At 46.1% G+C, this 12,899-nt stretch overlaps 1 protein-coding gene across 5 annotated transcripts in view; it reads left to right on the plus strand.

The window, feature by feature from the left end:
* SORBS1 (sorbin and SH3 domain containing 1) overlaps positions 1–12,899 on the plus strand; it is an 87,252-nt gene that overhangs the window by 55,272 nt on the left and 19,081 nt on the right. For 4 of the 5 annotated variants that reach the window (XM_080401161.1, XM_080401163.1, XM_080401162.1 and 1 more), the window contains 7 exons: positions 1,039–1,104; positions 1,681–1,782; positions 3,110–3,159; positions 6,090–6,265; positions 7,793–9,313; positions 10,043–10,128; positions 11,724–11,891. In XM_080401161.1, coding sequence (XP_080257287.1) covers positions 1,039–1,104; positions 1,681–1,782; positions 3,110–3,159; positions 6,090–6,265; positions 7,793–9,313; positions 10,043–10,128; positions 11,724–11,891 — 2,169 coding nt within the window. Of the gene's footprint in view, positions 1–1,038; positions 1,105–1,680; positions 1,783–3,109; positions 3,160–6,089; positions 6,266–7,792; positions 9,314–10,039; positions 10,129–11,723; positions 11,892–12,899 lie in introns of all 5 variants that reach the window. The other variant, XM_080401165.1, reaches the window with a different exon arrangement.

The following is a 12,899-nucleotide window of genomic DNA, read 5'->3' on the forward strand; positions in this document are numbered from 1 at the left end:
CAGATGTTCTCAAAAGGGATTTGGAGCAAGCCCTAAGTGCTGTAGCTTTGATAGACGGACACTGGGAGATTCCTGGTCAGTGACCAGAGGGATCCGGTCAAAGGAGTCAGCAGGGCTGCGCAGGATGATGCAAAGCCTGCCAGCCCCAACACTGAGAGAGGTTATTTCTTCTGGGAGACAAAGCAAATATATTCTGATTTCACAAAGTAAGAACAAAGTCTCTTTATCAGTGAGAGGTGTGTTATCTAGTGAAATGAGGATATTGGTGTGGCGTTATTTGGTTAGGAGCGGCAGGACAAAGGTCTTTAACGTTGAACGATCCTCCCTGATATTTACACGTGCATCCAAACAGGAAAATCGGCACCTTCACCTATAGAGTGCATTTTAAAAACTTAGTTCCCAAACTCCTGCATGTCCCGCTCTCTCCACCAACCCCCACACACAAACAGATCCCCAAACCAGTGAGATAACAAGTAACAACTCTGCGTTCTCGTTGCCCCACAATGCCACCACTGGAAATTCAGCCATTTGTTCACATGGTATGTATTCGTAATCTGTCCAGGGTGGGAAAGTTTCTCCCTTTTCTTTATCAAAGGCCGTTGTTTTACCCTTGCCATTTGAAAAGAAGAATGAGCGAAACAAATGCTTTTTATGACTGTGTGGTTTTTTTGTCCCCATTTTGTTTTGGTTTTGTGTTAAGAATGCTTTAACTGCCAGCTGTGGGCTCTCTCTAGAGAGTCCAAAACCCCTTAGAGCACCTTGCAAAAATAAAAATGTCCTCAAAGACTACTGAAACAGCCCCTCCCGGACTGCATGTATGCTCCCGTTTGCCTCCCATGATCTCTTGATGTTTGTGCTATAGCGGATTTATCCCTCTTTCTATCCCTCTTTCTCTGTTGTGGTTTTTTTTTAATTTCTTTTCAGTGTTGATGCAAATCCCCTATTGTATTCCCCCTCTGTTCTAATCCAGTTTCCATATTCTCTGTGATGTCTTTCCTTATCTTCATTTCCTCATTTCCTTCCTCTGCTTTCCATCAGCCTCCAAAAAAGATTTGGGATTATACTCCTGGAGATTGCTCTATCCTTACTAGAGAGGATAGAAAGGTAATTGTGCCTCACGTACGCTGTACTACAGCATCTAGCGCGTATGTATGTGTGTATGTGATTTTCTTTTTCTTTTTTGTTTTTGTAGCATTGCTTGGGTTTTGTGTGCTTGTGAGTGATTTTTTTTAATTGGGCTTGAGCTCTTTAGCCTAACAATTAAGTAGCTATTAAATTGATTTGATAAACAATCCTTAAAGCATAATCAGCCATAATTTAGAGTGATGGTTTTGCTGTCTTGACTTGCAATGATAATTATACTAACAGCACATTGCATATTGTTACAGTATCTTTTTCTTTTTTTTTACAGGTGGGTTTTATAACTTTATGGTTTGTAGAATTAGATTCTAGCAGGCCTGCGCATCTCTTAATTTTGAATGTTAAATGCCTAAAACTATTTCCAATGTAATGATTGAAACATGATTAATTACTAGTGAATTTCTGTGTATTGTCCATACCATCTTTGTCTTTTTTTCAATTAAAAAGGCTCGCTTTTTTTTTTTTTCAAAATTAACATTCCTTTGGTTTCCCCTAACCCTAAGCATTATTTTCCCATTCTTCTTCTCCTTCTTTAACCAGAGTGATCTAGAAAAAGACCTCTACCTCTACCAGACTGAGTTAGAGGCAGATTTAGAAAAAATGGAGAAGCTTTATAAAGCGCCACATAAAAAGCCACAGAAGGTATTTCCTATTCTTTTCATGCTGCCAATCCCTGTTTCCAAACTCTCTGCTCTAATCTATTCACTGCTGGATGATTATTAAATGAGGTTGGGATAAATAATGGTTCTGACCGTTCTGACTGCATGGCTTGCTGTGTTGCTGTCAGAAATAATAGAACGTGATGCTGAGAATCCGGCTTGAAATCCATTTCAGATACAGTGATTTCCTCTCTCTCCCCTGTTCCCTTTCAGCTGCCCCTGCCCCCGTCCTCCTTTAGGGTTTTGAGTTCAGTGTCTGCAAAAAAAAAAAAAACAAAACACCACCTCTCTATTTTTCACATGAATAGGCAGCAGCAATCAGCTTAAAATTCTTGGTTGGTGTCACGTCATCATCTCGTGCCTTTGAAGCGTGTTGCCATCTAGCCTCCCTTCATACAAGCCCTGCTCTCTGCTAGGAGCTCACGCCTACCCGAGATTTGGATATTCCCAAGAGATTTTACACAATTTTCCTTATGCTGCACCTTGCTGTGGCCTTCTAGGGCAGGTCAGCTGCTGCTGCTGTTTCCAGGGTCTGCAGGACCCGAACCATGAAATGATAGCTCAGTTTGGTAATGTGCCATTTTTTCTATTTTTCCCTGTTGATTTTTTTTTAAAACTGCGGCATTTCACCAGGACTTGAAAAAGCTGCTTTTTCAGACCCAAGATTTACTTCCTACATAAGAATCCTCGCATAGATGAGGGGACACCAAACAGAGCATTTTTTTCTGAAATTGCCTTCAATTTTTTAAAATGACGTGCCTAGCGTTAGATGGATTTAAAGCAAGCGGATAAGAACTGGCTTTTGCTATTGAACCGGTGCAGCTGGCATTGCTTAAGTAAGGAAACCGAACTGAAACATTGCTTTTCTTGTTAGCGCTTTGATATTTTTTTGAACGCTGAGGAATGTATTGTGCTGCAGAAATGTAATATACCTTTAAAGCAAAGGCGGGCAGTGACCGGTTGGGGGAAAAGCTTGGGGAAATAATTATGAGCATGTGTCTCCTGGTCATGGCCCAGCTGGTTATCTCTTCTTGCTTTTGGCTTTATTCACAATGACTCATTTGCGGACAAAAGAATAGGCGCTACGAAAAGGCATCGGCTGTGCTAAAAACCTGTCACTGCCCTGAAGGAACTTAGGAAAATTGTCGCTTTTCTGCAAAGACTTTGACAGCTTAAATTGCATTTAGACTTAAACCTCAATGTCTTCTAAAGGCTAATATTCAAGCAATAGATGGAAAATTACTTAAGCAAGCCTTTTTCTTTCTCCTCATGTGTGTGTATCAATGACTCCTTTGTTTGGACTTTTGCAGAATACAGCAGGTGTTGCTCCCCTGGAAACTTCCACAGACCATTCTTCCTAGTAAGTTTTTGGATTGCTTTTTGACGTCTCTTTTATAATCTGAGGGCATGTAGGACAGGAGTTTGGATGCTGAAAATGGGGTGTCTTTATGTTTTGGTGATGGAGATAGACAAATACATGTACCGTGAGAAAATACAGGTGCTTTAGATGAGTCCAGGTACAATATCCACTCTATGATCTCAAATTAATTTTGGAGTGATTACATGAGTGATTGCATTGCCTAGATAATAATTGCTGATTGTGATAGGCAGTGACTAGAAAAAACCCTAACAAACAGACCTTTAACTCTGTCTTGATGAAGTTTACAAACTGACTGTAACTTCATGCAAGTAACTTTATTGCGTGGAATAAACAAAGTTTGTTTCTGTTACACACATAATGATAGATCAGCTTCTGTTAGATGTGCCCAGTTGTGTGCACCAGATTGAAAGGATGCTGTTGATGGAAGGCAATTATTTTCCAGCTTCCAGGAAGGGAGCAGCAGTAGCCATAACAATAATTCTCAAAGACCTAATGAGGCACTGATTTTCTGGAGGAATATGTGATAAACAGTATACTCTGCCTAAATGGGTTGTACATGGCGCTGGCTTGTTTTAAAAGAGGAACACGAAAAAACAAATTTTTTTTTGTTTTTTCATCAGAGCAAGATGTTGAGCTGTGCCGAGTTACTTGAGCCATGGAGCCAGCTCCTGCTGCGAACCTGCTGCTCCTTGTAATTGGACTGAGCGCTTAATGTTGTCTGTAGGCACAGTGATCCCCTCTGCGTGAATGGTTTGTTAGGAAAGGCATGTTCTCCTCCAGATGCCCATTAATGTCACGGGTGTTCACCACCCCTCTGCCTTAGGGGTCTCCTGTACTTCTTTCAGCTCTGTTCCCATCTGTGTGTATTCTGCTGTGAATCTCACACGCTGCTGCGTTTTGTTGGTTGCTCCTGTGACTTTTGTTTTGTTTTGATAGGGAGAGAGCAATAAAATAAATGGAAATCTCAGAGATTAGCATAAATAGGTGATATCTGCCGAAGACTGGTAAGGTTTCGGCCCAGGGCAGTGCCGTCTGTGCCCTCTCTGACACCAGCGTGCAGGAGTGCCAGCGCTGAGCCAGGGAAGGGGAAGCAGCCTGGGAATGGGGCACAGCAGTGAGGCCCCGGCGTGCTGCACTTTCCTCCCTGCCTGGCCTTTAGAGAGCAGGGAGAAAAGATTCCTGGAGTTTATTGTCTATTTTGCTGCGTTGCTCTTCCCTCCCTTTGCCTGATGGTGATCTTGCAGGCTGCTTGGGCCCCAGGCGGGGCTGCCTGCTGGCCCTGCTGAGGGTGCTGCCATAAAGGAGCTTGGCCAAATGCCTCGTCTCTCTCTCCCTCTCCCGTGTATTCCCAAAGGAGGATCATTTTAACCCTTTGGTTTTTAACAGCTAGGCTAAAATGCTTTTACCTCCCAGGTGAGGAACCCCAGGGCAGTCATCATTCCCTGCAGCCACTGGCAGGGCTCCCTTGCAGCCCGGCGGGGAGCAGCACTGGGGCAGCCCTTTTAGCTCTGCGGCTCTTCGAGCATTGCTGAGGTTGAAAAAGTGACAGCATTCCTTTCTCTTCCGTGTTGCTTTTCATGAGCTTTTACTCCAGAAAGTAATTTATGGAACTGTGTATGACCTGATTTTCCTTGTCCGGAAACTAAACTCTTCTTTGTGATCCAGACATTGTGTAATTCCGCCTCCATAGCCAATCCTGTGATGTGTTTGAAAGCTTTCTCTTTACCCCAGAAGTACAGCATCTCTCCAAAATAAACAGATGCATGTACAAATTTATCTGCAACAAGCAGGCATAACCACAAGCATGTCCATGCTCGCATAGATGTGAATCTCTCCTGAACATCAGGATGTAAACCAGCTTTCAAAATGTTTCTGTGAATTGGAAAATGCCCTATTTTTTTATTTTTTTCAAATTTTCCACCAGTCATGCTTTGGCCCCAGAATAGTTTTGTGTGAGACTCCATTATGTTCTGAAGAGCCTGGCTGAGCACAAGAACTGGGATCAGATGCGTTTTGCTTTTGGGAAAACATTGCCTGCCTGACTGCTCAGTGAGTCTCTTGTACCTGGAAAGGCCATTCGTACCACAGCATTGTCAGCTGGGGTGTTTTTAGACAGAAAACATGAAATCTAGACATCAGATGTGGTGGCATACTTGTGCTTAGATTCATGGCTGAAGAAAGGGATTTGTAATAAACGTCCAGTCTTTAAAAACCTAAGAAATTAAAATTGTACTCATTTTAACAGCATTTTGTTTATATATTTGCACAGTAGACCTGGAGTCTGGGATTTTCCATCCCCTGTAGTGGAAGCCTGAGGCAAGGCTGAGCAGAACTGGGCATGTCTGGGAGTTTCTTTGGCATTTAGAACAGCACTGTTTGTAGCCCTGTGCTCTTGCTTCTCTGCATGGTCCCTCACCGATGGGCTTCAGAAATTTCTCTCTGGAAGTCTTGAACTCCAGTGTTAACTGGGAGGCTGAGCTAGTTGAGGTAACTCCTGAGCAGGTGTGCTTTGTAACCAGGAGACAGCCATGACCAGTGTTTAAGGACAGAGGACTGGGAGCTGGAAGATCCTTGGCTACTTCCAGCTAGCCGATTGCTTTGTGTCTGCAGACAGCCGCCACGCGTCGGCTCTGTGACTCTGTTGCCTCACCTGTAAAATACTGGGGTGCCTTCCCGCCACCCGTCTTCTGGGGGACGGAGCTGGGAGGGTTCCCTCAGGCAGAGAATGTTACGGCAGTGCCAAGCCTAGAACATTATCTCAGTGTATTCATAACCTCTTCTCACTCAGCACCAGTGCTGCGTACAGTCTGTTGTGGGTTCACAGGTGTGGTTTTCTCTGACTTTACATGAAGCTCTCGGCAACCAGAAGTGACCCACTGGTGTCCCTCCCCCTTTGTTGTGTTTTCCAGCTCCACGTATTCACCCAGCTATCAGGCAGTGAAGAGGGAGACAGAACCAGCACTGGGGGACCCTGCTGGCTTGGAGAATGAAAGGCAGATTTACAAGAGTGTGCTGGAAGGTGGAGATATCCCGTTCCAGGGGCTGAGTGGTCTCAAGAGACCTTCTAGCTCCGCTTCCACAAAAGGTAGGTGGTCAGGGCACTAACCTCTTCTCCATTCTGTACACAGTGTGAAAAGTCAGGTGATAGGGGGCAAACTGCCGCAGGGTTTAGAGTCCTGTTGAAGCCAGTTGAGGTTTCCTCTGTCCTTCCTCTTTGCCATCCCCAGTTTTTTCCCCCTCCTTTTTTCTCTCAGACCACACTGACCAGTATTTTCATGACCCCTTTATCTGATCCAGGTTCCTCTTCTCAGCAGGGACCAGCTCCCTCCATCCAGCATCTCAGCCGCACCCCATGCCCTCATGTTCTTCCTCGAGGCTGCTCAGGCTGGCCTTGCCATCCATCCGCTCTCACTGCCTTGCCGTGCTAGAGCCCTCCCCTGCCTTTTCTGCTTTTCCTGCTGTGGTATCTCAGCAGGTCACACCATGTCTGCTGGCCTGGCTACCCTGGCGTAGCCGGTGCTGCGTGCTCCACAGCCCCCTGCCTGCGAGGGGTGTGCAGGGAGTGCACGGGGCACTGCGCCCACAACGGGGACCGCTGCCTCTGCTCCCCATTCCTCCCCTGCCGTGGGAGCCTGACTCCCATCGGGGAGCTGTGCTGGGGAACTGCATCTCTGAGCCAACTTCAACCTAAAAATGGCTTGAGATGGGGAGAGGACTGGGGAAGGAATGCACTGGGTTTCTGAACGGCTCTCCCTAAAAATAGTACATCACACCAAAAAGGTCTCTCTGCCTCCCGTCCTCCAGCTGGTTTTCAGCATGATGGCAGGCCCGCAGGGCAGGGGGTCAGACTGGATCTGACAAAAAAAGTCTGTTCAAACAGTTGTTGTTCCCCAAGCTGCAGTTGAACCTGAATGGTTATTTTGACATTTGACTTTGAACTCAAATCGGAAACAGACCGAAAAGCTGCAGTCTGAGCTGAACCCAGACTGGATCTGGCTTGAAAAAAACCACATAACGTCCCGATCTGACTCCTTGATTTTTAAAGCAAACACGCCAGCCACATTGGCTGAAGGACGCAGCTTATTCCTAGCGTGGGGAATCTCTAAGCTGGAGGGCAAGGCCAGCCGGTGCGGCCTGCCTGCGCTAGTAGGGTCAGCCGCCGATTGACTTCTCCCTCCCAGGAATAGACTGCCTGGCAAGCACTGTGCCGAGACCCTAGTAGGTGTGATTACAGGCTTGATATTAAGCCATTTTTGCCGTGTTAGTGCCTCTGCATTCTTGCTGACACCCTGCTCCTGCCCAGAGTTCAGCTGCCCTTTTCCATGGTGCCACAGCTTCCCTGGAAGCTTCTGGTGCCTAGCACTTTTGAGGAGGGTACCTTCAAAGTGCTCCAGAGCTGCCTCTGGTTTTAGAGACGTTAGCAGCAGCACTTCACCTCCTCCTGCGAGCGCGGCTTGTTGTGCAGTTCCTTCCTGCTTTTCTTTTATGTTTTGGAACTTTGTTTCTTTAAAGTGCGTTTTATGAAACCCAAGCATGTTCTTGCTCCTTTCTGAATAGCTTTCTAGCACTTGAGCTAACAGGTTGTATTTATTTTATTCTGCATGCTTACCAGTGGATCGTAAAGGTGGGAATGCTCTTATGACTGCACCCTCTTCAGTTAATAGCCGAACCTTTAACGCTAGTCATACCGGTATGTTAGGTCACGCATGTAAACATAAGAAGCCCTTATCAGCTGCAAAAGCCTGCATTACTGAAATCCTCCCTTCTAAATTCAAACCCAAACTAGCAGCTCCAGCTGCTCTTGTGCAGGACAAGAAGGGTATCTTGCTGTCTCATGAGAAAGCTCAAAGCTGCGAAAACCTTCGTAGCTCCATTGCCTTGTTTGATAATAAAAAAGCTTTCATGGTAGACATAGGGGAAAGCATAGAAAACATGTTGATGAAGTCGAAGCAGGAGTACGCCATCAAATCAGGCAGTACCATGAGCCTGCAGGAGTATGGCACCAACTCTAGGAAAGGCTGCCTGTTCCCTGCCCCCAGGAAGAGCGGGATGGAGTTTACAATGCTGTATAAAGACATGCACCAGATCAACCGGTCCAGGATCCACTTGGGCCCAGTCTCCTCCTGCAGCGTGAGGGATATTGCATCTCAGTTTGAGAATGAAGCAAAGGGCAGGATGGAGCACAGCCTTAGTCGAGAGGACTCAGAGCAGATCCCCAAACACACCGTTTCCTCCCGTATCAGTGCCTTTGAGCAGCTGATCCAGAGATCCCGATCAATGCCCTCGCTTGACTTTTCCACTGGACAAACCAAGTTCACCGCTTCTCTCCAGTCTAAGACTTGCCTGAGTTCTGCCTACTCTGCAGAGTTTCTTCTGGATTTGCCCAAAGCACACCAAGAAGAGAAGGATGCTGCCAGCTTGGCAGAAAAATCCTCCCGCTCCTGCAGCAATGTGGAGGACACGGCTTCAGACGTCAGCGACGCCATCCCTATGGACACGCTTTCAGCTTGCACGGACGAGATCGATCTCCTCTCAAACGCATCCAACGACAGTGGCAGCAGCAGCAGCAACCTCAATGGGCCACAGAAGCATAAAACCAACAGATGCAAAGGCGCATGCCCAGCGTCCTACACCAGGTTTACTACCATCCGCAGGCACGAGCAGCAGCAGGCCTCCAGGAACCCCGATTCCAAAGGGGATGTCTATGGGGACAGACACGTGCTCCCCAGAAACGTCTACCTAATGAGCCCGCTCCCCTTCCGATTGAAAAAGCCCTTCCAGCACCGATCCTGCAGGACTCCACCCCCGGAGTGCCCGGGGAGCCCAGCCGTGGCCAGCCCCGAGAACCCGGGCGAGCCCGTGCCGCCGCAGGCGAGCGTAGGAGAGCAGAGTCACCACTGCCAGCACCAGCCCTGCTCCAGGAGCGGGCCGCTGGCCCCCCGCCGCCTGTCCTCCTTTGACATTGTGGAGAGGCTTAGCTGCTTCCCCCCCATGGGATCTAGCCAAGATAGCTTCATGGGCCGGGCTGACACTCCTGACTCCTTAAACAATGGGAACCCTGTTCCATATGCCCTCTGTCACAGCCTGGACACAAACAACAACCCGCAAAGTGAACTCGGGACGTACCTAGGAGGTGGCTTTTTGTGTTCTTTACCAGTGTCCCCTCACCTGTCTCCTTGCTTCCCTTCCCCTCCCCTTTTCTTCCACAACCCTTGCATTTTTACTCCCCGCCTTTGCATCCCCTGACTCTCTCTGTTTTTCTCCCTTAGTGTGTCTAACGTCCTTTGCGTGTCTTGCTGAGCATTTTTGTTCAGGACTTGTTAACAGCTGCACTTCTGAGAAACGATTTCCGCTGCCTTTCTAATCACACCGAGTTCAGTTTGTCTCTCAAGCAACTCTGGGGATGCAAGCATCTCAACACGAGATATTTCTAGTCCTGTATCATTTGCACACATGGGAATATAAAAAGAACCCAGATGATTTGCTTTAAGGAGTAGTTTCTCAAGGTCTAGTGTTGTGTGTGTGTGTGTGTGTATTAATTTTTTCTCAACAGTAAAATGCCAAATCATACTTTGGCAGCGAATCTTTTCTTCGCAAAGTCCTTTTATGTCTTTACACTTTGCCGTACCATTATTTTCTCCCTGTTTTTGGATCTTTGTTCACAAGTACTGCCCAAAAAGCGGGGAAAAAAAGAAAATGGATAAATTATCAACATCTGATTGGCAATTTGGACAATGGCAATTGAGCACCCTTACTGTCGTAATGGAAACAAATTGTTTAAAAATACCTATGTTTTTTTCCTTTCTGGTTATGCTAGATAAATCCATCTGTATTTTAACTTCCTTATGTTGTTTCGAAGTAGATTCAGAATCACCAAGGCATTTTGCACCAGTTGATTACATGGAAACTCCAGAAGAAATTATCCGCAGACGGCATGACGATAAAGAGGTAATGCCCTCCTGTACAGCCTAACAACTGTTGTAGCAGCTCCACATACAAGAAATACAGCATTCAGCCTTGTGTAAGGACAGCTTGTGTGCCCGTGGCTGTGGATATTGGAAGTCAGAACAGCAAGTTGGAACTAGTATGTTTTAATTGTAATACTATCCCTGCCACTGGTTTAATGTATAACGTGTAGTCCAGTTTAGCTTTTGTTTAAAATGAACCTGATAGTTCTCATCAACAGCACAAAATGATATATGGGGGCTTTAAGGAATGTGAAAAGGTCGGAGATGTATGTGAGATGCGGTACAACACCCCAGTACTTGCAGGGAAAGATTAAACGATTATTCTGTAAGTGACTTAAGGTTTTATTGTTGTCCAAGCAAGCCACTGGAGTCGGTATTAATCAAATGGGTGAGAACAGTATTTTTCTTTTGGGAGCCCTCAGTTTTTGAACAGCAAATGTAAGATATTTTGAGCTATCAGAAAGTATGAAGTTCCCCTCTGGTGTGAGCTAGAATTCTTTACACTGGCTCAAGTTGTTGATGATGGAATGTAGCAGTTGTTGTTGAAGTGGCTGGGCAACACTGAGACAAGCCGAAATAATAGGAGAGCCACAAAACTTTTCAGTGCTGACTGTATCCAGGCTGAGTTAAAGAACTCATGAAGTGATTGCTTTCCAGGAAGCTGGAATTAATTTTCACTGCCTGGGGGGATGGGGAAAGAAGGCATATTTTTCATGTTAAGTCTCTGAGTTCATATAATATTTATGTGTGCTTTGAAATACGGTAAAACCTGCTCTTAATTCCTACGTGAAAAATATATTTTTGCTGATTTCTCCTGTGACACAGTCAGTAATCCCCCCACTTCCAAAATCCAGCACAAAAACTCATGTAAAAGCAAAACTCTGAATTCACTGAGACCTGCTGGCTTCAAACGAGCTAGCACAGGGCTGAACTCTTCAGTCTGCAGTCAGCCCCAAAAGGTGGAAGACTCCTTCTGCCCAAGTGCTCAAGAATGCATGTTTCCGTCAGCGTGCCACGAACTTCAGAAGTCAAAAATAATTCTTTGGGGGTTATTAACTTTCTTTTACAAAGCGTGTTACGTGAGCCCAAAGGAAGCGTGGGAGAACCTGATCCCTGGAGGTGGTCAGGCGCTTTCCCAAGCTCCCTGCAAAGCTCGGGGCAGCTCAGTGCCTCAGAACTTACCTACGGGGCTGATACAGGTCTCTTGGAAGTCAATGGATGAAACTCCTTGTTGGTTGAAGGGGCTTTGGGTCAGCCCTCTGCATTATCAGCAATCTTCTTAGAAGCTTCCATGGCCTGGCCCAAACTTATAAGAAGTCCCCGTTGACTTCCATCAGCTTCGAATCAGATCCCCGCGTGAGCTGTATTTCGGTCGTGCTATGATGGTGATGTACTTTCTGTGCTTGCGAAGCGGACGGGTGCTGTGTAGTTAGTACAATCGGCGTTTTATGTTGAACTGTAAAATCCCAGCTGTTTGCTGGGACCTCAGAAATTTTATTTAAGTCACATTTATGGCAGCTTTTGAATGCCTTTAACTAGATGATTTACTGCCCATTTTATGCAATTTTATGGCAGAAACTTTTAGAGGACCAGAGACGGCTTAAACGTGAGCAAGAAGAAGCTGATATTGCAGCTAGAAGGCACACAGGGGTTATTCCAACGCACCATCAGTTTATCACTAATGAGCGATTTGGGGACCTCCTAAATGTAGACGATACAGCAAAGAGGAAATCTGGGTCAGAGGTCTGTTTTAGTTACCTCAGTCTGCTGCTTGACCCAAAGCAATATTTGCCTCTCACAATGTTGTGCTTTAGGCCGACATTAGCTCCTCAGAGAATGTCGTTTGTTGTTTTTTTTCCCACCTTCCCCTTTCCCATTCTGGCTTCATTTAGATCTGCTTCAACTCTTGTGCCTGGTAACTTAATTGATATCTCTATACCAAGCTGCATATGTTAAAGCATGCCTGCTGAGGATTGCTGGTGCACACCTGTGATGCATGCCTTTAAATATCAGCTACTTTTAGTGAATCAAAGGCATTCTACATCCTTTGCATCATATTGCTACGTTGTCTTCTTGTCTGTGCCTTACGCTTAGAAACTTCGTGTCTTGTTGATCCTGGCCATGTGACTGTCTCATAGATCATTTTTTTTAGAAATAGATTGTTTCTTCTCCTCTTGAAAGCTGCTTGACGTCCTTTAGAGACAATTGGAAAAAGTCTCAGCATGTTTCATTGTGTAAGTTCTGAAAGAGACAAAGGAGGAGGGAGACGGTGTTCCCATGAGCCCAAGGCACTTTTCCTGAGGGCTGGATGCTCGTCCAGGTGTCCTGGCCAAACGCCTTTTGTCTGCCTTGGGGATGGCTGCTGGGGCTGCCAGCAGTGGCTGTGTCTCTGCAGGGTGCTGGGCTGCCCCAGGGGTGCTGCGCTGCGGTGGGCGAGATGGTCGGCACGTGGGTGGCGTACACTTGCCTGCCCTGTGTGTAGTTTTGAATGCTCTGGCACCATGTGAATGTGACTGCTTCTTATTTTATTCTGTGTTACCAAAATTACTTTAAAATTGTCTGAATATGTTGTGGCCATTAGAAAACCAGCCAGGTGAATCAAGTTTTAAAGCCCAGGCCTGCTGTCAGCGTTCTCTTTGACTTTAGAGCCGCTGAAGAAATTTTTTCAGACACGTGCTTAATTTGTTCACATTTCCTCCTCGCCTTTGTCTCTTTCCTACCAGTTTATACAGAGTAAGTGGGTCACATTGC

Source organism: Falco punctatus (assembly GCF_963210335.1).
Source record: "Falco punctatus genome assembly, chromosome: 9".
Lineage (NCBI taxonomy): Eukaryota > Metazoa > Chordata > Aves > Falconiformes > Falconidae > Falco > Falco punctatus.